Here is a 26,393-nt window from a genome sequence, read left to right on the forward strand (position 1 = left end):
GCCCGCCATGTGAACCAGGAAATAAATATCAAGTCCTGAGGCTCCAGGCTGGAGTTCAGCACCATGGACAGATCCCGGTGTCGCTGGTTCTCTGCAGCCTCTGCAGCGGCTTCACCTTCACCAAGCTCTGCCCACAGCATTAGCATTATTTACACTGTCCCCTCACTCAGACTGCCGCACAGCTGGAACAACTCATGATCTAAAACAGTATTAGCATTTAGCACCACAGAGTCAGACAACATTATAACAACATTATAACAATGACACAACATTAATACAGCATTATACACAAGAAACCCACTCAGTCTAATGTGAAAGACAAGTACAGTACACGACATGAGGTCAGTATTGCTAAAGTGCTGACCACTGCCAAACTTCTCCTCTTGTAAATAACATATTTATACCTTCATTTTAACTCCATAGGGCACCAAAGAAAAAAAGGTTTCAAGACAACATTTGTTTTACAGTTTGTGAGTAATAGTGGGTAAAAATAAAGCTTCTCAAATGTCAAGTGTTTGACTAAATCACAACACAGAACATCAGAAACATGTGAGAGGGAGGCTCTGCACTGGTGACCACATCTTCATCAGGGCAAATGTTTAAGGGACTCTCAGTCTTAAAGCTTGCACACTTTGTTCATGCAGTTCACAGTCGTTGTTCCCGGTGTCCAAATACACAGGAAGCTCCAACGGCTATAACATACAGCAGAAGCTGGGGATGAATAAATGCAGAGAGCAACCAGCAAGTGAAAATAATAGAAACACGTGTGGGGATTCCAGTGGTGGGAGTATATTGTGACCTGCTGCAGGTCAGAACTAGGGGGCAGTGTTTTCTGCCCTGTCACTGACTCATGAGTCACTAAAAGCGACCCACATGTGACATTCCAGGTCTGCAGGCGATCTGGCATGCATGGGGTGGAGTCATAGGTGGAGCTGAGCAAGAGAAGACAGAGAAATCACTCTTAAAGGGGCCACACACCTACAGCACTGAATCCAGCAGGCAGCATCATCTGATCCTAATGCTTGTTCAGATTGAGAATAACTGCTTCATTGTCAAATTACAGCCATCCTAAAGGTTATCAAGAGAGGAGTTATCTCCTGGTGTCATCACAGCAGTTCGCTTTACTGTCTCAGGCTAAGCTGAGTCACTGTTTCACGTTGTCCTCTGACCACACTGATCTGCTTCTGTGGCCAAACACACATCCCACTATTGTTACTCACTCTAGTGGTAAAGCTGTAGACATGACAACGCCCAGCCAACCTGTGTGTCTGTGTGGGTGTGTGTGTGTGTGTGTGTGTGTGTCAGTGACTCAAGTGACTTGAGTCCAGAATAAAACATATGGAAAACAAGTGAAAATATGGCCCTAACATCTTGTATAGAGAGTCACTGCCCTCAGATGATGGAGCTACTGACTGAGGTGAACCACTGAACTTTCCTCTAGTACCACCAAGAGGTGGAGAGGTGTAGCAGTGAGTGAACAATCAGCTGTCAGATTGTACCTTTCATATCCCAGTGTCATCAGTGAGCTCAGGAAGCTAGAGCCACCTCCACCTGACAGAAACGTGTGTACAGCTCTTTACTTTTAACTTTTTCATGCCTGCACATTGCCTTTGTTTTGGGAGCCATCATAAAACATTTAGGCCAACCGCCATACATCATACTACTAACCACATCCTTTTCTTGTTAACATATGCTGCAGGACTTTGAAACCATAGACTGTTTATAAACCTGAAATTAGACTCTGGGTCTGAAAAGTGAAGCCAATGCTGAAGAGCCTTAAAGCTGCATCTATCTAATGACCATCAGAGGGCGACTCCACTGGTTGTAAAAATAAGTCTGATTGTACTGAAGTCTATGGGAAAATGTCTGAAAAATGAGTTGATACCTGGATTAAAAGCAGACAACAGGCTGATGATCTACACGTCTGGGTGAGTGTAGCTGCCCCATGTTTTTTTTACTGTGATTTACACATTTCATTTTGGATCTTTTTTGTTTTTTTTAAAGATTTTTTTTCTGGGCTTTTGTGCCTGTATTTGATAGGACAGTGGAGACTGACAAGAAAAGAGCGGAAAGAGGGCAATGACATACAGGAAAGAGTTGGGCCGGTCAGGAGTCTGCTAAGAGCATTTGTGGCTCATGTGGTACGCCCCCTAAACATTCGGCCCCCTTTATTTTGGATCTTTAACACCAGCCTGACACTGGACAGGTCACAGGGAATCCTCCCACAATGCTCAAAATGACCAGTCTGGACCTGCCTGCAGACCACTAAATATACAAGTGGGTCAGTTTCTGTGACTCATGAGTCAGTGTAGGGCAGAAAACACTTGACCTTGACTGTGTCCAGTCACAGCAGAGTGCTCGGTGCCCGGGCACTGACCTGCTGCAGGCCAAAAACACATCCCCAAGCCCCTCTGCAGAAAGAATCAAAGGGAAGGAAATCTATAGGACCAACTGTCAGGACAGAAACACATCAGTAACCTCCATCCACAGTACAACGCTTATGTCATCGTTCACATTTAAACCAGCAGGATGTCTCACTGACAAAGTTTTGTGTCTGTGTGTGTTGAATCGTGTTATTTCAAATCAAAATGGTCCTAATACTAATCCTATTATGTTACATGAGATTAGCTAACACCACAGAATGCTACACAGCAGACAGAGAGATGCAACAGGGCTCTGGGGTCCCGGTTGCTGCTGACAGCTGAGCTTTGTCTCTGTGCATGAGGAGATGAGGAAAGAAGAAAAGCTTGTGCACAGCTTAAAGCTGCCCTCAGCCTCTGTCACCCTCATCACGCCTGGCTGAGTTCACATGAATGACCTTATACATTCATGACGGCTATAACAACGGCAGAATTAGACGTTTCTGCCAACGTCTTCTTCCTGCAGCAGAGACCGCAGCACAGTCAGGATTCCCGACAATTTAAACACGAGCTTGTTAATGTGGCAGAACCCGAGCACCGAAAAATAATGAGCTGCAACAAGGGAAATGGTCACAGGACAAAATGTGATGAGCGCAGCTGTTCACTCTCAGTCATTTATATTTGATATTAGGTTGTGATTTTGAAGCTGGAACAGTTGTAAGTAACAAAAGTGACATTAATATAATAAGTGACATTTTAATTCAACAGCATCTGTTCTTCTATCTTCTCAGCAGATCCATTGCTCTGAACTGTAGTTGGCTAACTTACGTTCTCTAGCCTGGTGTTAACAGTCTGGACCAACTGTGAAGAATAATAGGGCATTTTAACATTGCATAAAGAGGAACTTTATCTCTCTTCTGTGGAAATGAACAGAACAAACAGCTGTCCAGATAGTATTATGTTGCCAGAGCTTCCAGACCATTTATGGCTTCTTCAGAAACTAAGTTTGTCCATGTGAAGTCCATTAACGCTGTAAACACATCTCCTTCTCCTTGGCTGTCCTGCGTCAAGACTAAAACAGCAAGTTTGTTAAAACTGAGCCAGATAGTGTAAATGTGAATACACTGGCTTGATGTCTCAGTGTGTACAGAGTAAACACAGCATTAGCAAAATGATGAGCTAAACCACCCCAAGGACTGTTGGGGGTTGTTTGGCAGAGCATTACATTACATTGATTTGCATTCAGGAGCAAGAGCTAGATACCATCCACAACTGGGAGTGTATTCATTTTAACATAAGTGCTGGCCAGGCTTGTTGAGATGTACAGCATCTAGGAGGATGAGCAGTGACTCTGTCCACAGTAAACACACAAAACAATGTTCTGTTATCATTTCCTGTTCCCTCCTCCTGGAGTCTCTGTGTTTCTGCTTGATGACTGAAATCAGGTCTGTGTTTAACAGCAGATCAAGACATTTTCAGGTTTGATTCTCTTACATCAAATCCATCAGTAAATCCCTCAGTCCTGATTTCCTGAAGCTTCTCCATCTGTTAAAAAAGGCCGGTTGATAACAAGTGTCTAAATGAGACGACAGAGGTTGTCGGGGACGTTCAACGTCATCAGTCCAACATGAAAACCGATCTCCTCACCAGTCCACCTTTACAGCCTCATTGCGTTTCTACAAACTGTCACTAACTCTGTCAGAGGAAAGGCTTCTGTAGAAGAGCTCAGAGCTAAATCACACTACAAGCTGAAGTTTAGTGGTGGTGACGGTGAAGTCATGTGACTGTGGTGTTGTTGGTTTATAGCCTAACATGAGCGTTTTACTGCTGCTGATTGTATTTAGGCTTCAAACATCATAAAGTGGAGTCATTAGTGAAGATTATCCTGCTGAAGAAAACCTGTCAGGATCAGAAACTGTTGCTGATTTACTCTAATCATCCAAAACACAATGGAGAAATCCTATTGGCTGTTTGTGGAGGGAAGCAGGTGATGATGACTTCAGGGTTAGTCCACGAAACTATGTCATCCCTGCAGGACTGTAGTCAAACATTGAAAGACCAGGCTATTGTTGACATTTATTTTGACATAGTACAGAACACAACATGCCCTCTGACTGACACCTGTGATTGATTTCTGTCAGTTCTACCATTTAATACAGTACAAAGCAGCAACACTGACATCATCAGCAAGTTACAAACCTGTTCAGCATGAGGTCATGTTCATCAAATTGGGTGTGCTGCTGCATATTAATCACACTTTCACAGCATCCAATGAAACGCAAGACAAAAATCATCTGTACATACTGATAATATTTGATTCTGGTGCAATACTCACATGTCAAGTATAAACATGCACAATTATATTCAGATAATTTTATTTTACACACAATAAATAAAACACAAGAAAGACAAATGTGCAGTAAACAGAATTTCATGGTGTGATTCAACACACGGGGCCAGTATCATAGAGTTATATCAGTAGGTTATTCAGCCATCTTTGGGTATAACTCAGGCTTTCCTGTATCAAGAATCTGGTAAACTGGGGTAGATCACCATGGCAACCTATGCTGCACAGCTAACCTGCTCCACATAGGGTTAGGGTTAGAATCAGAATAATCAGACCAATCAGATCACTCTCCATGTCTACAAGGTCCTGCCAGGGACAAAAGTAGAGTTGACAATGAAATGACGTGTAGATACCAGTAGAATCACCTTGTTTTCATAATAACTACATCAACACAGCCACCTGTGCACTGTGGTTTGAGTTCAGCTTCCACTGTCATGTAGACGATTCAATCTCAGCTGGAACCAACAGTAATTGATCCATGTTATCATGTTCTGCTCTAATGCTAATTAAAAGCAGCATTTGGAACATGACTCACACAAACACTGTCCAGAGGAAGAGGCTGTGGTTGGAGTACGAGCCCACATTTACAGATCCAAAACTTAAAGAAAACTGTTGTCATTGTGTCACTGGTAGCTGAGTTTTAATTTGAAAGGTTGATGAGATCACAGTTATAGGAGACAAGCAACAGGAAGTGAGGCGTTCATTATTTCTTGCGTGGCACCTTGTCACCAAGCGGGACCTCATCCATCAGTTTCTGCAGAGACCAAAGAGGGATGTTAGTGACACCCAATCAAAATAAAATATCAAATAAAATGTATGGAACATATTAGTTCATACAGTGTGATACAGAGAATATATAGAAATAAATCCACAGAGATAGTGTTGTTAAATGATAATGTAGGAATAAGAGCCAATCCATTAACCACCAGCTGCTGAGACATTTCACTCACAACAGCAAATGTTAACCCTCATGGTGGCGCTAGAGGAAACATCTGGGGATCAACTAATCAGAATCAGAATCAGAATCAGTTTTATTGCCAAGTATGTTTTCACATACAAGGAATTTTTTCTGGTGATTGGTGCAATTGATCAGCAACAGTGGGGCTCTCTAGCCTTGTTGATGAGGCTAATAGCAGATGGGAAGAAGCTATTTTTGTGGCGAGAGGTTTTGGTCCTGAAGGACCGCAGCCTCCTGCCAGAGGGGAGTGTCACAAAGAGTTTGTGTCCAGGGTGGGAGGAGTCAGCTACAATCTTCCCTGCACGCCTCAGAGTCCTTGAGGTGTACAGGTCCTGGAGGGATGGAAGATTGCAGCCAATCACCTTCTCAGCAGAGTGGATGATACGCTGCAGTCTGTTATTGTCCCTCTCCGTGGCAGCAGCGTACCAGATGGTGATGGAGGAGGTGAGGATGGACTCAATGATGGAGGTGTAGAAGTTCACCATCATAGTCCTTGGCAGGTTGAACTTCTTCAATTACCTCAGGAAATACATCCTCTGCTGAGCTTTTTTGATGAGGGAGCTGATGTTTAGCTCCCATTTGAGATCCTGTGTGATGGTGGTTCCCAAGAAGCGAAAATGCTCCACGGTAGCCACGGGGGAGTCACACAGGGAGATGGGGGTGGGTGGGGCTGGGCTCTTCCTGAAGTCCACTATCATTTCCACTGTCTTCAGAGCGTTTAGCTCTAGGTTGTTCTGCCTGCACCAGGTCACCAGACGCTCAGTCTCCCACCTGTAGGCAGACTCATCGCCATCAGAGATGAGTCCAATGAGAGTGGTGTCGTCTGCAAACTTCAGGAGCTTGACAGACTGATGGCTGGAGGTGCAGGTGTTGGTGTACAGGGAGAAGAGCAGAGGAGAAAGAACGCAGCCTTGCGGGGATCCAGTGCTGATGGTCTGGGAGTCAGACACATGCTTTCCTAGCTTCACGTGCTGCCTCCTGTCAGACAGGAAGTCGGTGATCCACCTGCAGGTGGAGTCAGGCACGCTCAGCTGGGAGAGCTTGTCCTGCAGCAGAGCCGGGATGATGGTGTTGAAGGCAGAGCTGAAGTCCACAAACAGGATCCTGGCATAGGTCCCTGAGGAGTCCAGGTGCTGGAGGATGAAGTGGAGAGACCTGTTGACGGCGTCATCTACAGACCTGTTGGCTCTGTAGGCGAACTGCAGGGGGTCCAGGAGTGGGTCAGTGATGGATTTGAGATGGGACAGGACAAGGCGCTCAAATGATTTCATGACCACAGAGGTCAGGGCAATGGGTCTATAGTCATTTAGTCCTGTGGGCCTTGGTTTTTTGGGGACAGGGATGATGGTGGAGGATTTGAAGCAGGCTGGCACGTGGCAGGTCTCCAGTGAGGTGTTGAAGATGTCTGTGAACACTGGAGACAGCTGATCAGCACAGTGCTTCAGGGATGATGGAGAGACAGAGTCAGGACCGGCTGCTTTGCGGGGGTTCTGCTTCTTAAAAAGCCTGTTGACATCTCTCTCCAGGATAGAGAGAGACGTTCCTTTGGTAGGGGAGGAGGGGGGTTCTGATGTGGCTCTGATGTGGAGGTTAGTGTCAGGCTTGTCCCACTGTCTTTCAAAGCGGCAGTAGAACTCATTCAGATCGTTGGCCAGATGGAAGTCGTTAATGGAGTGGGGGGGTTTAGGTTTGTAGTTTGTGATCTTTCTGAGCCCTTTCCAGACAGAAGCAGAGTCGTTGGCTGAGAACTGGAGCTGAAGTTTCTCAGAGTACAGACGTTTAGCTTCTCTCACCGCCTTTCTAAACCTGTACTTGGACTCTTTAAACCTGTCCCTGTCCCCACTCCTGAAAGCTTCCTCCTTTTGCCTCCTGAGCTGACTGAGCTTAGCTGTGAACCAGGGTTTGTCATTGTTATAACTCACCCTGGTGCGTGATGGGATACAGCAGTCCTCACAGAAGCCGATGTATGATGTCACAGCCTCTGTGAACTCATCCAGACTGTTGGAAGCAGTCCTGAACACCTCCCAGTCAGTGCAGTCCAAACATGCCGCAGATCCTCTATGGCTTCACTGCTCCACTGCTTCGATGTCTTCACAACAGGTTTACACAGTTTTAGTTTCTGCCTGTATGTGGGAATCAGGTGGACCATGACATGGTCAGAGTGGCCCAGTGCAGCCCGGGGGACGGCGTGATAAGCACCACTGATTGTGGTGTGACAGTGGTCCAGAGTGTTCCCCTCTCTGGTCGGGCAATTAACAAACTGTCTGTATTTGGGCAGTTTGTGGTTGAGGTTCCCTTTGTTAAAGTCACCAAGTACAATAACTACGGAGTCCGGGTTGGTCTGCTCCACACACAGTATCTGGTCGGCGAGCGCCCGCTGTGCCTCCTGCACGTTGGCCTGTGGTGGGATGTAAACACCGACCAGGATGAATGAGGTGAACTCACGGGGGGAGTAGAAGGGCCTGCAGTTTATGATGAAAGTCTCCAGGTCAGGAGAACAGTGCTGCAGGATCACTGTCACGTCTCTGCACCAGCCACTGTTTGCATAAAAACAGATTCCTCCACCTTTGGTTTTGCCGGACAGCTCTGTGTCGCGATCCGCTCTGAAGAGCTGGAAGCCGGCCAGCTCCAGCGCAGAGTCCGGATCGATCCACACAGCCACGTCTCCGTGAAGCACAGGACGGAAGATGAAGAAAAGTCTCTGTTCTTCTGCACCAGTAGCTGAAGTTCATCCAGTTTGTTGGGCAGTGAACGCACCTTGGAGAGAAAGATACCTGGGAGCGGTGTGCGAAGTCCACGCCGGCGGAGACGCGCAAGCGCACCGGCACGTTTTCCTCTCCTCCGGCGTTTCACTGCGAGAGCAACGGTCAGTGACCTCTGACCAAAATGTCCAATAATTCCACAGGTGAGTCGAGAAAAGTAGGAAAAAAATCCACTGGAGTTGTTTCTCTGATATTAATGAGCTCTTCTCTGGTGAAAGAGCTCCGGAAACCAAGGCAGAAAACTGGATTTACAAAGAAAATAAGGCAAAAAAAATGCGCACCAACGCACCGAGGCAGCCATCCGCGGCGCCATGGCAACAGAAGACATGAAAATGAATCTTGTGAGGAACATGAATGTCAGTACAAAACCCGTGGCAGCTCATCCAATAGTCCATCCAACCTACAGACTCACACTGCTGTCCATGCAGTACCGCAAACGCAGACACACACACACTCACCTCTAGCAGTCTGCTGTAGTAGGTGAAGCTGTCCTCTCCGTCCCTGCGGTTGTCGTCCACCTTGTACCTCCTGCAGGCCAGCAGCAGCTCATTGGAGCTGTAGAGGGGGGCCGGGTCAATCGAGTGGCTGTTTATCAGACTGACCAGGTACTCCCGGTAATGTTTCCTGGATATAAGAACACCACCATGTTAGCATGTTCACATTAGCCTGTTCACACACTAGATACCAGAACACCACCATGTTAGCATGGCAGCTTCTGCTTGTACTGATGATAAAACTATGAAGTGATGGTGTAACACATGAAAGGGGAGATGTTGATGTTGTCACTTGTTAAAGGAAAATTGGTGTTGTTTTTACAACCTGGGTCTTTTACAGTGTTGGACATTTTCATTCAGCTTGAGTGCAGAGAGAACCAGGTTTTTATTTGAAACAAGCTTATTTTATAAAAACCTGTTACTACATTCATCATAATGTACATTTCCACAGCTCCTCCTTGGTCTCTTTGACCCCCTGTTCTGTTTTCACTCAGACTGAACATCTTCCTCTCACAGTTTTTGTTTGGTGTCAGTGAGTCTTTGACAGCAGCTTAGCAGTGACTGAAAAACAACAAGGTAGAAGTGACTGGAAAACAGTGTTAGTGTTGAGAAGAGAGCGAGAGTAGCAGAGTGGTGAGAATGACATGACTCTGTTGTAGTGATGGAGTCAGTGCTGAGGAAATGTATGTAATAGTCCATCCCCAGTGACAGCTGTGGACGGAGGCATTATGTTTTCAGTTTGCTGTCGGACTTATGGATGAACTGATTAGATTTTGGAGGTGAACGGTCAAGGTCACTGTGACCTGGCCTTAATTCAAGAATTCATATGTTTATTATGACAAATACACTTAATACCTTTTTTAAAGTCATCACTACACTTCAGTATATATGTTACAAGAGTCTGGACTGACATGAATGGAAACTACAGACTGTACAGGGTGGTAACTATAGTTTTACATGGGATTTATTAAAGAGTAGTTAACTGGTGAACATTAGTTTTCACTGCTGAGACCTGGAGACACAGGGACGAGACACCTGAAATGTCCATTATTAAAACTGTCAGGTATTTACCATGACACTAGGTTTAGTACCCACAGAAACACATGAGGTGGTGATTGTTTGTGACCTTTCACCTCTGCACTGCTGCCTTTTTCTAATGGAAAGTGGAAACACAGGAGACCCAAAACTGCCACACGCAGGTGAAGAACAAGTGCACCTTGGGTAATCCTTGTGACTCAGAGTCTAAGACACATAACTGTGGCACATATAAAAAAGTTGCCATGGTTACAGACAGGAGGCAGTGACACTGAATAAAGCATCATACTCGCAGAGTCCAGCGTGTCCATGTTGGGTATGAGCTCCACAGGCTGAGTCCGGCTGCCCCCCCCCCTCATCCTTCTGCTCTATCACTCCACACAGACCTGAGAACAGTCAAACATGATGCAATTTTAAAATGACATCTGCACTGAGTGTCCATTCTGTTTGTGAGGCTGCTGGTGGTGACAAAAATAACCTGAGCGCCGAGCTCTTGTCTGGCTCTGAGGTGTCTGATTAAACTGTCCTGTTACTAAAACCTCATCCACCTTCACACAATCAGAATTCAGGATTATCAGTGGCTCCAGTATAAACAGGAACAACCACACTAACCATTTTCACAACACACTTGTGTTCAACTTTAATGAAGATGACAAGTGTTTGTCTGAGGTGTGTGTGGTGTCCTGACCCACCTGTCTGTGTCCCAGGAGGGGGCTCAGTGTTGAAGGGCACTTCATTATTCTGTGGGTCACAGATGAGAACAACACTGGTTACTCACATCATACTGAGGAGCAAACACAAATCACAACATTTCACTAAACAGAACTGGGATGGACGCCACTTCCTGTTTGTATCTGACAGAACCAAAGTAAATTCAGATAGATCAGAATTGATCAGAAATACTGTACAAAAGTAAAATGCCACTGAGCTATTGGGCTGAGCTAATGACACCTTTGTCTTTATACAGGTACACAGTGGGAGGAGCTACTTTGGGTTCCCCTGGTCCTGCTCCTTTATTCCATACACACTTTGTCAAATATTGCTGCGTCTTATTTTTTTCTGAAATGCTGTTGTGCTTTGTCCAGTGTTGGCTGCCATAGTTTTCCCACAGAGACACTTTCATTATAATGACTTGAATTTAACAGAATCCTGTCATAAGGCAAAACAAATCCACCTTAAAAAGGTAACTTGTAATTCATCTGAACAGTTTACTGCTGCTTTATGCAGCAGAGAGTTCACAGACCAGACCACGCAAGCTTAACTCCAATCACCCTCATTATACTGGGGTGTGTGTGTGTGTGTGTGAGTGTGTGTGTACCTGGAGTAAAGCCTGCAGTCTGGACGGCTCCCAGTCTCTCAGGTAGAAGAGACAGTCTCTGGGATGATGGGCATGTAGTCCAGACACACTGCACTCGTCCACAGCACAGGTCTGAAGTGAGGTCAGGAGAACAGAAGGCTCCTGTCACTTGTTCACATCTGTCGCATGTTAATCGTTACAATCCCGTATATATATATATGATGACATAATCCTTGGTCTATATTTTTTTCTATTATCTATATGTATTTTTATTTAATTAACAACAACAACAACAACAATAATAATATTAATAACAAATAATAAAAAACATCAGTGGTGAACAACAAATCATGTTTTTTTTTTAGAAGAAAAAAAAATCAAATCCAATGTAATGTAATTTTTGTAATGACAAAAACATACTGGTAAAAGTAGTAATATGTGTGTGATGTGTGGACCAGAATTTAATCTAACCAGATACTACACCGTCTCCATGGTTTTTTGATAACGACACCATGATGAGGAGTGTGTCAGACTCACAGTGTGGAAAGGGTTGTTGCAGCCACTGCAGAACTGGTAGCGACACTGTGAACAGCAGAAATGCATGCAGCCTCCTTTAGACAGCGCGTACTGGAAGCGGCAGTTAGGACAGGCTGGAGTGAGGGAGGAGAGGAGGACGGAAGGAGGAGATACAGACAGGAGGAGGAGGGAAAAACAGAGAGAGGAGGGAGGCAGCGTCAGTACATACACACACTGAATGAATGTGCTGCAACTGTGACTCCTGTGGGAATGTCACACTGGAGGTAAACTGCCCAACTGGGAGGACTGGGAGTCACTGTGAGCCAGGAGAGGATCACCTTCCCAGCCCAGTCCCAGTCTACCCTCTCTGACCACTGAGGTAACTGGACTATTAAACAACCTGAGCCTGAATTTGACAAGAAGGGCTCTGAGGATCTCTGAGGATCTCTAAGGATCTCTGAGCACATTCTTATAACCAAAATGGTTGATTACAACTAGAACGGCTCTGATATAGAGCATGTACATCAGAAAAGAACCTGATTGAAAGTCTCTTTTTTACCACAGATGTGGGGGAGGGGCTCCACACAATTGGACTGGACCCTCTGCCATTTGCAGTAAGACAAAGAGAGAACGAAGATCTGCAAAAACTGGACTAGACCAAAACTCTACACCCTGAGGGCTGAAGGAGGGAGAGAGCCAGGAAAATCCCCTATGTTTACCCAACTTCATTTCAGAGAGCTCAGTAAAGTTTGGTGTGGAGAAGGGTGGTGGTGGTGGTGTGCTGCCTTGGGGGTTTACCAGCCTTTGTGATGAGTCTGTCTTGAAGAAGCAGGTGCTCAGAAGACGTGTCATAACCTTTTTTATTGTCAACACAATGATAGCTGAAGCTGTTGACAAGACTGTTGAGTAAATAGCAGCTAATGCTAACACTGGCTATGTAGCAATAGCAAAACTGACATAAAGCCCCTTTAAGTATAAAAAAATGGATATGTGTATGTGTGTGTGTGTGTGTGTGCTCACTGATGCCGTTGTCTCTAAGGTATCCAGCCAGACCCTGCTTCTGATACTCTGGATCATTCTCTCTCTTCCATGACTGGTACTGTTCACAGGACAGACCTGCATGCTGAGACTCCCACTGCACAGACGAGACACACACACACACACACACACACACACACACACACACACACACACACACACACACACACACACACACACACACACACACACACACACACACACACACACACACACACACACACCCTCTAGTGACCACATGTTCCTTCCCTCATGAAATCATCACTTTAAAAAGGAACTAAAGGAGCTGAGTGTCCATGATGACAGTGGTGCTGAATGTGACCAAACACAAACATATGGCTTTAATTTAAAGACTAAAGAGACAGAGAGTAACATCAGACTCTGACTGTGGCTCAGACTGAAGGACTCACAGGTCAGAGGCCTGGCCACACATGGGTCACAGGGAGGTTACTGAAATTTCAAATACTCTTTTCAGCAGTTAAGAACATTTAACATCAAGCTGCTGGAGCATTTATACAAATCAAATATTCCCATGAATGAGGAATTCCCAGTAAGCGCGGGTCATAAGCTCAAGTTGATTAAGTCCCTACCCTTTGTACATAGTGTTACAAATCTTAAATGAGCCAGTGTGTGTGTGTGTGTGGGGTGGGGGGTGGGGGGGGTGGGGGGGGGTTACAAATCAATACTTACAGGCTTTTTACACTGAGCACAGAAACTGTTGCGACACTGAAAACAGGTGACCTTCAGCTGATCTCCATCATAGATAAACCCATATGAACACTGAGGAGAGGAGACGAGACGAGACGAGACAGTATTATTATCTAATATGAATACTCTGACTTTGAGTGTCAGTTCAGTCTACATATAAAACCATGAAGAGAGTCTTTGTGTTTCGATGAGCTGTGCTGGTTTAATAGAAAAGCAGCTGTTGTTTCATTGAAAATAAGATATCATCACACGTGGCACACTCCACTCAGAAAGGCTAGTACTGAGCCTTTATGGTATGTGATCTACCAGGTGAGCCCCCTAAGACCCAGTTTGAATCACAACACCACCAGCTCGCTTTGCACTGTCTAACTGGATGAACCTCCTCTTTGCGAATTTACACTGGTCGTTGTGAAAAACACAGCCCTTCATGCTGCTGAAGTAAGAGCCTTTAATCATTGTTTTAAAATTTGACTTTATTTTGTTCTCCATATTTTCTGTTGACAAAGACCCACCGGACATGAGTGTACTCACGTGACAGCACCACAGGAACTTGGGGTCCTTGATTAGAGCCTGCTCCGTCAGCTTCTTATGGAACAGCTCATAGACCTCTGGCTCCAGACACTCCCGCAGCTGAAGCAGTAAAACAGTAAAACAAACTGGAAATCAGACTCTCAGCTTCCACTCGGAACTCTTCTGCTTCTTCTTTTATTCCCTCTGAGAGTCTCTGTAACCCCCCCAACCCCAGCAGATCTGACTCAGGGAGACAGAGATGAGTCTTTTCAATTAAGTTTTCCAATATAGTTCAACTTGAACTTGATACTGATCATTCAGTTTTATATAAACTCACTCTGCTGCAGAATAAACTGCTCCATAAAAGAGGCAGGGTCTGCAGACAGTCCTCACTAGTGGATGGTACAAACACATTTAGGTGAATTAACCTGAACACCATAACACCATCAGTCCACATGTTGTCCTGACACTGTTGGAGTGATGTCCCCCTCCTCAGTCCCTCCCTCTGCCTCCTTACCTGGATATCCAGGGTGGAAAAGTAGCTGTTGAGGTGTTCAGGGTCATTGATGTTCGGCTCCCAGCAGACTGGACACACCATGTCCCTGATGTGTTTGTCCCTCACAGCGATGGTGAAGTGCTGCTGGAAACAACCACAGCACACCGAGCACTGACACGATGTCAGAGACTGCATCTGAGAGAGTAGAGAGGGCGGGAAAGCAGGACATGACCTGTGATCTGCTCCAGTCCTGGAGAACTGACAGAAACGGTGACTGTCTCAGTACCTTGCTGTGGGGGAAGACAGAGAGGCAGATGGGACACTCCTTAGCCAGCACTCTCTTGATAAACTCTCTGTCGTGGGACTCTCGGACAGCCTGCACTACATCCTCCAGTGAGTAGGGGGCACTGTGCTCCAGGAGCAGCGACAGCGCCAGCTCACAGCGACCCCAGCTGGGGAGATCGTACACCGCTAGCAGCCTCCGACATATCCGCTGGAAGACAAGAAAGGAATTATATGAATGAGGACAGACTTCAGTCATCCTCCCAGCTGTACCAGCCTAACTACTGCTACACAAGAGTCCTCGTTAGAGTTCAGGTTCAGGTTTATTGGGGGCGGGGGTGGTGGTCTGGTTGTGGAAGTTGTTGTGCATCCTGAGCCTGAGGGAAGCTGTTGCTGAGCCTGACAGAGAACACCTTGATGCTCCAGTGTCTCCCGCTGGATGCTAGGAAGGTGGAGAGGCTGTGGTTAAGGTGGGTGGGGTTCTTCATGATGCTGAGGAGCTTATGGGTACACGAAGCTTCTTAGGTGTGCTGTATGGAGGTTCCTGTACCAGACAGGGAAGCAGGTGGTCAGGATGCTCTCAGTAGTGTCTCTGAAGAACGTGGTGAGGATGGGTCGGTCGATGGGTGGGGGGAGGCTCACCTTCTACAGCGTCCTTAGTGGAGGGGTAAGAAAACTGGAGACTAGACTTGATGCGCTGCAGGCCCAGGCTCTGGAAGCTCTTCATGATGATGGGTGTGAGTGCAGTGGGGCGGGAATCATACATACTGTTGTTGTGATAAACATGTTCGCAGCAGACACAGGTTCATGGCTCAATCACCACAGAGAGGCATGGATCAACCACAGACTGTAAATAAAGATGGATGTAGCCTCAGTGATGTCACCCACAGGTTTCTGAGTGAACTGCTCCACTGTCTCCATCTTGGCAGTGCCTGACTCCACCCCTAATTCAATTCAATTCAATTCAATTCAATTCAATTTTATTTGTATAGCGCCAAATCATAATATACATTATCTCAAGGCACTTTACAGGGTAAGGTCAAGACCTTACTTTGTTACAGAAAAAAACCCAACAGTTCCCACAACGAGCAAGCGCTTGGCGACAGGGGGGAGGAAAACTCCCTTTTAACAGGAAGAAACCTCCAACAGAACCGGGCTCAGGGTGGGCGGCCGTCTGCCTCGACCGGTTGGGTTTAGGAGAAGATAGAAAGAGGGGGAGGGGTAGGAGAGGGGAGAGAAGAGAGAGAGAGAGAGACCAGGAACAGCTGTGTCGGTAATGGTGTTATCAATAATAATGACAGGTAACAGTGGTTAATAGTAAAGATGAGTAGTGGTGGATCTGGGTCCTGCTGCTCCCGAGGCAGAGATACCTGCAGAATGAGGACAGAGAGAGGGAGAGAGAGGAGAAGCACAAACTAGGGGGAGAGAGACAGAAATAGAGAGAGAGCGCCCAGTGAATCATGGGAATCCCCCAGCAGTCTAGCTCTATAGCAGCATAGCTAAGGGATGGGTCAGGACATACCCGAGCCAGCCCTAACTATAAGCTTTACTAAACAAGACAGTTTTAAGCCTGATCTTAAAGGTAGAGAGGGTGTCTGCCTCCCGAACCCACACTGGGAGCTGGTTCCACAGGAGAGGAGCCTGATAGCTGAAGGCTCTGCCCCCCATTCTACTCTTACAAACTCTGGGAACCACAAGTTGACCTGCATTTAGAGAGCGAAGTGTCCTATTGGGAAAATAGGGAACTATAAGCTCTCCAAGGTACGATGGTGCCTGACCATTAATGGCTTTGTAGGTGAGGAGGAGGATTTTAAATTTGATTCTGGAGTTTACAGGGAGCCAATGCAGAGAAGCTAACACAGGAGAGATGTGATCCCATTTCCTAGTTCCTGTCAGTACTCGTGCTGCCGCATTCTGGATCAATTGGAGGCTTTTTACTGAATTTTTGGGACATCCTGACAATAAAGAGTTACAGTAGTCCAGTCTTGAGGTAACAAATGCATGAACTAGCTTTTCAGCATCCTTTAGACATAGAATGGGTCTGATTTTAGCAATATTGTGCAGGTGGAAGAAGGCTGTCCTAGAGACTTGCTTTATATGTGAAGTAAAGGACAAGTCCTGGTCAAAAATGACACCAAGGTTTCTGACTGTAGCACTGGAGGCCAAGGTGATGTCATCCAGAGTCAGTATATTATCACATAGTGTATCTCTGAGGTGTTTTGGGCCAATTACAATAACTTCAGTTTTGTCTGAATTTAAGAGTAAGAAATTACAAGTCGATGGTTTAGATGACGAAACTGTTGAAGTGAGCTCAGGGAGATGTACAGGAGAGAAACAGTCAAAATATAAGCCAGTTACAGTCGACTCTGAGGCTGCTGAACTGAACAGTACATCTGAGCCAGCTGTGGGGAGATAACGCCCAGGTAATCCAAAAATGGTCAAAGAGGTGTGGCATGTGTGGAGCTGAGACTTGGTTTGCGTCAAGCATACATAAACTTGTTTATTTCTGCTGTAAAGTTGGACATTTGAACATGGGAGTCTATGGGGACTGACTCACTGTTGGAGCCAGACTCTAGTGGTCATTAGAGGAACTGCAGCTTTTAGTTTGCTGAGAGAGCAGAGTTTGTGTGAAATCAGATTTAAAACATTTAAAAAGCTTCACAGAGCTGAGGGGAACTTTCACATATATCACAGTCATTTCATTCACTGTTAAACATGGATAAAAACATTATTTAGTGCAGTTTAACAGTAAAATAAAAAGGTGTCATGGCTTCTTCTCCTCTTAAATGATGTGTTACCATGGAGGTTTTAGATTGAAACACATCCCTAAAACTGAAATCATGACTTTTACCACTCCTATTTTTTATTTTATTGTCAGACCTCTTCGTGGTTTTGTGAGTTTAGTTTAACTCATTTATTTGGAGTCTCAGTGGTTTAGGACCAAAACACATCTCTGACTGTCTTTACCCTACCATGGAGAGAGCAGGACGAGTCTCTAAAACCAGACTGGATTCCCACCTGTTTATCGGGGTGGTGGATGTCTACAGGAGGCTCAGGCTTGTCGCTCCAAATGCGGTTGTGGAAGGGCTCCAGCAGGGGTCGCTGCAGCAGGGCGAGGGCCCCTCTCACCTCCCCACCACTCTGTCTCAGGACGTCATGGCAGCGAGCCTCATCGCTGAAGCCCAGTGCACACAGCTCCTTCACCTGAGAGAGGAGGGTGGAGAAAACCAATGACGACATCTCCGGACAAAGAGAAGACTGATGGAGGAGTATCATCTGAGCGTCATCACCTTGGCCAGGCGGTCTCTCAGAGCCTGTTTGGAGGCTCTCTCGGTGTCGCCCCCTGCTGTCAGCCAGGCCTGCCTGGCCTCTGCTCTGGACAGCTGGACCACACCGTCTGTGTCTGCAGGGTGTGCCTCTTTCCCAGCATCCTCTGCAGGAGCTTCAGGTAACCTGTTCTGTGTCAGAGGACAGTGAATCACTGGCGGTCAGAGGAGCACAGAGGTGTGACTGTCAGGACTGAACTGAGAGAAGCCTACTGACTGTGTGCTCTGCTGACGTCTTGTCTCTGAGGTCAGAGACAGACTGGACGGAGGACATCGCCACCGACATCCTGATCTGGTCCAAGAGCAGAGGAAGCTCCACCTTCAGCCACTTACAGGGCAGGATGCTGCTGTCTCCAGCCACCTTCATGCTGGTGTACACCTCCTCTGGACTCACTCCCTTCTTCTCCCCGTCCTGACACAAAGACATTAACATGAACACACACACCACATGTAGTCTAGACCTCATGATGATGGTGATGATGATGAAGGTGATGGATGTGACTTGCTCTGATCAGTTGAATCAGCTTCAGCCCCTCCTCCTTCATTAGCCTCTGTCTCCAGGAGTCCAGGTCTTCGGGGACGGGCTCTTTGGGTTTGATTGGCAGGGCAGGGACCCGTCTGACAGGAGAGGGGGGGCGGAGCTTGGCGGGCAGGGATGCAGGCTCTGGACGAGCCAGGTCGCACATCTCACACACTGTAGCAGGAGAGTAGTTCAGATAGGTGCAGAACTGACAGACCCACTGTGATTTGGGGGGGGGGGGGGGGGGGGTATGACATAAACACATCCCAAGCTGAGATCAGTCTTTGTCATGTGATGAACTTCCACACCTTCAAACACAAACTCAGTGAGGAAGCATCGTCTGCTTTGAGAAGTGATGAGACATGTCAACACCTCAGCAATTATGTTTGTTGTGTTGCCGAATTATTGTAAGATAATTCAGTGCTGTCATTTCTTGGGAAGTTTCCTCCACAACATCTGCTGCTCTCGTGTGTGCTCCATGTTTGGCCCACGTCTGACCCTTCCTCCGCTGCCACTGGCGCCATGGGGGCCCCTCCCATACTGCTATGTAGCCAAGATGGCAACCCTATACTGCACTGCATGTTGCTGTACTTGTCAATCTGAAGGCACTTGTGCTATTACCAGGCTGCCCCAGCTGTCTGCTGCGTGCACTCCCAGTTACGGCCCTGGCTGGTCGGGCTGAGGCCCCTTGCTTGCCCCTCTGGTGTGGCCTCTCCTCCACCCTTACTACATGAATATAATAATGATTATCAATAGATATTATCACTTTATATTATTATATATCATTAGTGTTATTGAGTATTATTATGATAATGTGTGAGTGGGCGGCTGTGGCTCAGGAGGTAGAGCGGGTCATCCACTTATCAGAAGGTCAGTGGTTCAATCCCCGGCTCCTCCGGTCCACATGTCGAAGTCCTTGGGCAAGGCACTAAACCCCAAACTGCCTCCGATGGCTGTCCTCTCAGCGTATGAGTGTGTGTGAATGTTAGAAGCACTCCACTGTAGATGTAAGTGCTGTATGTATGTGTGTGTAAAGCGCTTTGAGTGGTCAAAAAGACTGGAAAAGCGCTATATAAGCAGTCCATTTACCATTTGAGTGAATATGTGTGTAAATATATAATATTTTGCTATGTCATTATTATAATGACATTGCACATAATAAAGTTGCTATTATTATTATTATCATTATAATTATATGTTTATATGTTTATATGATGGACTCGAATTACAGTATCCTACCATGTGCACACAAACACATGACCCACAACACACTCAAACGTTTCAGTTTTCACTCACAGTGTCTTGAAAAGTGACTATAGAAAAACAATAAACAGAGGAAGAGGAGGACGACCTACTTCTTAACAAAGCCCCCCCCCCAATGGACACAAATGGACACAAACGGACACAAACGGACACACACTTTTAACTGACCTGGCTGTCAGGGTCACCGGGCATGCCCAGTACTGGTGCTGGTGGTCTTGGGGGGGTGATGGGTGGGTGTGATGGGGTCACCGGAGGTCGTGTAGCCAAACGAGGTCTTTCACACACCTCACACAGAATACTGCTGGCTGCATTCACCATGGTGCAGCTCTTACACTGCCACTCTGAGAGGGACACACACACGGACACACACACACTAATAATGGCCTCGTTAACACAGACATTCTGTTTTGATTTTAAAGTATTGTTAATGAAACTCAACACCTCCTGCAGGTCTGACTGACACTACAGACTGATGGTTGAGCTACAGAAGCCCAGAGAGGACAGTGAGATCAGAATAGAACAGTCAGAATAAATGTATTGTGTATAAGTGTATTGTTGTTGTTGTAATACTCATTTCACACACAAGGGGCTAATCTAACACATGTCTAACAGGATAAAATGACGAAGTGATGATTTTATATCCAAAAGGCCAAAGGTCATCTTCAGTCCGACATCATAATTATTGTCATTATTGTCCGTCATTGTCACAATGACCTTTGACCACCAAATTCTAATCAGTTAATGTCTAAGTCTAAATGAATGTTTGTGCCAAATGTGAAGTTAGTTTGAAGTTCCCTCAAGATGTTACTGAGATATCGTGTTCCTGAGGATGGCCCTCTTCTGGCCCTGACTGCCGCCAGAGTGGAGGGATTAAAAAAAAAGAGAAAAACCCACTTGCTTCTCAGGGCTTTAAAGATTAAAAACACAAAAAAAACACAACAAAAAAATGATCCTGGCAAAAAAATAAAATAAAATTGCTCTGCAGGACTTCTGTAAGAGTCCACACTTAGATCTATAAACCTTTACACATAAAATATTTGAATCAAATGTTACTAGTGACTTGTTTTCAGTCAGCACTGTTCTTCAGTGTGACTGAGTGAAGGGAGGTGTCATAGATTTATATCAATCTGCTTTAATCTGGTTTAGTTTGTGAAGGAAAGAGCAGAATAAAGGAGGAGGTGGGATTACTAAAACCACACAGACAGACCGGTGCTGGTGCTGGGTTGAGAGTCATCTGCTTTAGAGCCGATGGCCTCCAGGTGGGGGCGCTCACACTCCTCACACAGCACATCCTGGACTGAGTTGACTTTGGTGCAGTGAAGGCAACTCCAGGTGGAGGAGCTGCAACAGGTGGAGAGCAACTGTTTTAGTGGTGCCCAGGTGAAAATGTGAAGCAGCTACGCTGTTCAGTGAGTCCTGGACTCAACTGGGACCTGATACTGACTCCACATCCTGGCTGTGGACCAGTGGGACCAGAGCAGTCCCAGGTCATATTACCAGAACCACCGATCCTGACCTGTGACTGCTCCTGTTTCTGGATGATGACGATGATGACGACGATGATGATGGTGTGACAGTTGTTCGACGGTGGTTGGCCCTCTCAGGGTAGGAGTGGTACAGCCTGTCGCACTCTGAGCAGAGGCCCTGGAGGCAGGTGAGGCAGTGGGCGGAGATTCTGAATATCCCACAGATGGCGCAGTTCTCTGAAAAACAGGTAACAACACACTGCACCTCTTAATCTTACACTATAACACGTTCCAGGTCACTGCACAAACAACTGTATGTTGCATTATAAAAGAACACGGGACAAGTACAATATGTAGAAATGTAACATACAGAGAAAAAGGTGGTTTCCTGACCAGAGTCTGATCCTGTTCTTTTATAGGGAGTAAAGTAAGAGGGTGATATCAGTTGCATGTACAGGAAATATCATGATATTCAATATTATTAATTTAATATTAACCTAACAATAACCAGTTACCAGTTTAAATACTGCCTGGATGTTCTGACAGTGTTACCGACAGTTTCAAGATACCAAACCAGGTGAACACAAAGCCTCTGAGTATGAAGGCTTAGACACAAGTCAGTTCTACTATTAATGTAACACAGAACCGATACAATGATCAACACAACATTTATACAAGCTGACACTGCCAGAACCAAAACCACACTAGTGATTATCAGGGGGAAACTATGTGTGTGTGTGTGTGAACACCTGGTAACTGTTACAACAGTAAAGAGTCTGTCTATAATAAACACAGAAGGACTGAGGAGTCAGCAGCAGATCCTCTCCTCACCTGGGTGTTTGTTAGAGGAGGAGAAGACCTGGATGGACCTGAGACTGTGGTGGTTGGAGGACAGGGAGTGACCGCGGCTGCTCTCCCTGGAGGAGCGATGGTGGAGGGGGAATGCTAGAGACTTGGTCTGACCCTCTGAGTGGTAGACCACCGCATCAGTATTAAGACCCACATCCTGAGAGGAGAGGGGAGGAGAGGAGAGGAGAGGACCACAGGTCATCATAAACCAACAGACCACTGAATGGTAAAGAGGGCTCAGACATTTGGACCCCACTGTATATAATCATATATGTTATATACGTAATCATATATATTTAATTCATTAATCAAAGAACAGAGGTTTACTGACAGATTCTGATTCTGTGGTGATTTACAGTCTTTAAAATCAAACATGTAACTGAGGAGACAGAAGTGAGGCAGGGGGTGGGGGTGGGAGGGGTGGGGGTGATGGACTCTACCTTGTGTCTCAGTGTTGGGATGATCCTCTCATAGAACTCAGGGTGGGGGTGAGCCTCCTGGGATCAACCAAACAACAGGTCATACAGAACATGCCACAGACACACAATCACCACACACAGGTCTCTCACATTCTTCTGCAATGATGACAACAGTCTGACATCAGTGTTACCACCTGGGTGATGTCATCAGCACCTGTTTGATCTGGCTCCAACCAAACTACCTTGGTGAATACACACAAACACACACACACACACACAGACACACCTTGATGAGCATTTCCAGCTCCATCCTCAGACTCATCACTTCCAGTGTTACTGCAGCAACTCGGCCCACATCAGGATCTGTGACATCATCAGGGAAGCTGAGCCCATCTGGCTGTTGATTGGAGTAACCATAGAGACAGAGCACTGCTCGCCCTCCCTGGGAGGGACAGAACAAACATGGTGGAAGTTGTGTGTCAGTTCCTGAGATTGTAGCAGTTTTGGGATAAGGCACAGATTCAGGACAAAATTAGAGTGGGTCAGGACAGGTTGAGGACAAGTTGAGGACAAGTTGAGGACAAGTTGGAGACATTTGAAGACAGGTTGAAGAAGGGTTGAGGAAAGGTTGAAAACAGGTTGAGGGAGGGTTGGACACAGGTTGGACACAGGCTGGGGACAGGTTGAGGATGGGACAGGATTGTCAGAAATTAAAGTCACAGGACTGCGTTGAAACAAGTTGCACCATAGAATATCTTCAGGACAGCTTTGTGCCAATCAGAAGCATCACTAATGATGACCATGTCTCTGCTGCCTGACTGTTACTACAACCACAGAGAAAGACACACGGGTGATCGTCAGCAGTCACACATGGAGCTAGACCCTCAGGCGGTCTACGGTGTAGACTGACTGAACAAGCCATCGCTTGTCTGTATTATTATTAGTAGTGGGCGTCTAGTCTTCTTGTCAGTAGTGTCTCTGTTACCTGAATAGCATCGACAGTGGCCCTGAACACTGGGTTGTTGTGTTTCACAGTCCTCCAGTACTTCGGCCTGTTGGGGTTGGTCAGGTTGCAGCCGTATTTCTCCAGGATGTTCAGAGCTGTAGACAAACGCTGGAGTGATGCAAGAGTCTGAAGAAGCAGAGAGATCAGTGCATTCAGTTCGAGTTCAGTCTGGAACTCATGAGGTACATGTGAACCAAACTTTACTGAAGAACTGACCATCAACCTATCACTGTCAGCCGTGTACATTTGGCAGAGTGATGACACTGCAGTACCATGACAGTGAACATCAGTGTGACCACAGTTTGACCCATATCTGAGTGATAATCCAACAACACCTTTAAAGTGATGCTTGATGTTTTGACGCTTTAACCTCCTGATCACATGATTCACATGCTGATGTGCCTCCAGGCTACTGGCAGTGATGTCATGCAGTTTGCAGATGCTGTAATTAACCACAGAAAGTTCAAGTGCAGGCCTGGAGTGAACCTAAAACCAGCTCTTGTGTTCAGCTGAGCATCTGGAGCCCGGGGCAGCACCACACTGTCTATCAAGTCCACGATCAGCTGGTGACGCCCCACAGATGGAGGTGGCTGGTCAGCATGAGGAGCGCCCTCTCCTGGTCACCTACGCACCACATGTTGTGGTCTCTGCACCTACAACCAACAGCCCTGGTTTCCCAACCAGTGTCTCTGTCTGAACAGATGTTTTATGTGTGTGTGTGTGTGTGTGTGGGGGGGGGGGGCTGTGTGTGCACTTGTTCTTTCTCACCTCCTTTCTGTTGCTGCCTGTGCTGTTCTCTATGACCATGGTCTCTGCAACGATGTGGTGGTATTTGGAGCACGGCGGTAAAGGCAGATTGGCCATAGCCATCACCCCAGCCCGCACCTCTACCACCCGGCCCCCAGAATACAGACACACCTCAGCCCGACTCCGCACCTCCTGCAGCTGCTCCGACAGAGACGGCATTCTGGGTGCACACACACACACACACACACACACACACAGTATCAGTGACTGCTTTACATTCACATGTAGTTACTTGGGCTCTAAGTATAAGGACAGATCTCAATAACAACACTAAAATGCTGATGTTCAGCAGGTATCATGTTACCTTCGTTAAGGTGTGCTAATGTGCTAACATTGTTAACTGGTGCTAAACACAAAGTTTTACTTTAAAAAGAAAGGTTAGGTGTTGTCAAGGTTGCTACACGACAGCAGCCAAACTTTTTGACGCAGCAGTAGGACACAGTTGCTGGCACAAAGAGATAATCCTCCGTGGACCAGACCATCTTGTTTTGGTTCGGCCTTCACAGTCTCAACAGGTACAAAGGGCCACACCTTCATAGTCCTCTGAAGGATGCGGCCCCCGAACTGGGACGCAGTCAGTGAGTCGTTATCAGAAAGCGACTTGCTAATTGTGTATTTAATCTACATCAGAGCGCCCGCGAACTCCAACAGGGTCCTTGATTGGGCAGCCAGAGCTAATTTTATCACTCTAGCTGTTTTGGTGTCAACGCACAGTTAATCAAAATCCCCAACAATCAGGAGCTGAAAAAAGAAAAACCAGAGTAAAGAGAGAAGGAGAGAACAAAAGGAGTGAAGAGGCACCAGGTGTGACCAAAGGTGGGGAGCAAGGCAGACTAGCAAATAAAACTTCAGCTAGCTTGAACCTGTAGCAACGTTAGCATGTTCACTTGACTAGATTAACAAAGCTAATGTACTGCAACCTGAGCTATGACGTTGTGTTGTAAAGCTTATATTGAGCAATTCTACATCGACTGAGGCGAAATCTGGGAGAGCTACAGTGATTACAAACACGTTCTCAGAGCTCTTTTTACTTTAATGACTAAACTATAATCAAACATTCAGGACTGAATTGAAAGCAGGGGAAGATCAGTATATATATATATGTGTGTGTGTGTGTGTGTGTGTGTGTGTGTGTGTGTGTGTGTGTGTGTGTAAAAACTACATCTTTTCACCAAAATTGTTTTGTTTTGCAAATGATTTGTAGGCCCACTTTCAATCCCTTCGCGGCCACCAGAGGGCCCCAGCCCACAGGTTGGGAACCGCTTCTTAAATGATAACTCATGGAGTTGCATCCATCCTTGAACACAACTACATACCTGTAAAGTTTATGACTGTATATTACAGGTTGTGACGCTGTCATGGTGACGACATCTGTCCACACACATATACAGACCCACAGACCCACCTCTGTGGTAGCAGTAGGTGTCCCCAGTAGAACATTTTGCCATGATGACACACACACACACACACACACACACACACACACACACACACACACACACACACACACACACACACACACACACACACACGTTGAAACAGTAGTTAAATGCTGGTGAAACACTGCGCAGGTGTACAGCAGTGTGTGACCGGGTGACGGTGACGGTGACGGTGTCGGTAGGTGTCGGTTGGTGCTGGTGTTCTTCTACCTCTGCTCTCCGGTGAATCCCGGCTCTGCTCCCCGCGGTCCTCCGTCAACACCGGGCCGCGGGCCACGGCCTCCCGACCACCGTCACGTCAGTCGGTCCGTGTTACAGCAGTGATGTCCGCCACTACACAACGAATAACGAATAATGTCCGGTTTATAATCCGGTGAAAACACACCGTGCCCTCTCCTCGGGCTGGAGCAGAACATGGACGCAGCGGCGGTGACGTCACCCATACGCTCCGGCTCCAAACTGAACTGACGTTTTTATGATTTTTATTTATGACGT

At 46.4% G+C, this 26,393-nt stretch overlaps 1 protein-coding gene across 1 annotated transcript; it reads right to left on the bottom strand.

Annotated features, from left to right (window-relative positions):
- Positions 1 to 4,424: 4,424 nt before the first annotated feature.
- rnf31 (ring finger protein 31) lies at positions 4,425 to 26,359 on the bottom strand. The gene is made up of 24 exons (XM_071491611.1): positions 26,109 to 26,359; positions 24,421 to 24,619; positions 23,632 to 23,778; positions 22,933 to 23,088; positions 22,668 to 22,724; positions 22,210 to 22,384; positions 21,429 to 21,615; positions 21,120 to 21,253; positions 20,081 to 20,253; positions 18,636 to 18,869; positions 18,347 to 18,541; positions 18,094 to 18,261; positions 17,822 to 18,007; positions 14,808 to 15,014; positions 14,543 to 14,716; positions 14,047 to 14,145; positions 13,498 to 13,587; positions 12,790 to 12,904; positions 11,791 to 11,903; positions 11,275 to 11,385; positions 10,649 to 10,697; positions 10,246 to 10,342; positions 8,886 to 9,051; positions 4,425 to 5,461 (listed from the first exon to the last, which is right to left on the bottom strand). Exons 2-24 carry the CDS (start codon positions 24,616 to 24,618, stop codon positions 5,411 to 5,413), a joined length of 3,282 nt encoding a protein of 1,093 aa, XP_071347712.1. The 5' UTR covers position 24,619; positions 26,109 to 26,359; the 3' UTR covers positions 4,425 to 5,410.
- Between the last annotated feature and the right edge of the window lie 34 nt (positions 26,360 to 26,393).

This window comes from Trachinotus anak, unplaced genomic scaffold, assembly GCF_046630095.1.
Source record: "Trachinotus anak isolate AG129_WGS33_773 ecotype Australia unplaced genomic scaffold, CSIRO_AGI_Tana_v1 ptg000012l, whole genome shotgun sequence".
Taxonomy (NCBI): domain Eukaryota; kingdom Metazoa; phylum Chordata; class Actinopteri; order Carangiformes; family Carangidae; genus Trachinotus; species Trachinotus anak.

Excerpts from the sequence above, each read along its gene's own strand:
- rnf31 (XM_071491611.1), bottom strand. The coding sequence starts at position 24,618 with ATGCCGTCTCTGTCGGAGCAGCTGCAGGAGGTGCGGAGTCGGGCTGAG. Across the intron at positions 11,386-11,790 it reads GCAACAACCCTTTCCACACT|ACCTGTGCTGTGGACGAGTG; the intron begins GTGAGTCTGACA and ends ACCTCACTTCAG. Across the intron at positions 10,698-11,274 it reads GACTGCAGGCTTTACTCCAG|AATAATGAAGTGCCCTTCAA; the intron begins GTACACACACAC and ends TGTGACCCACAG.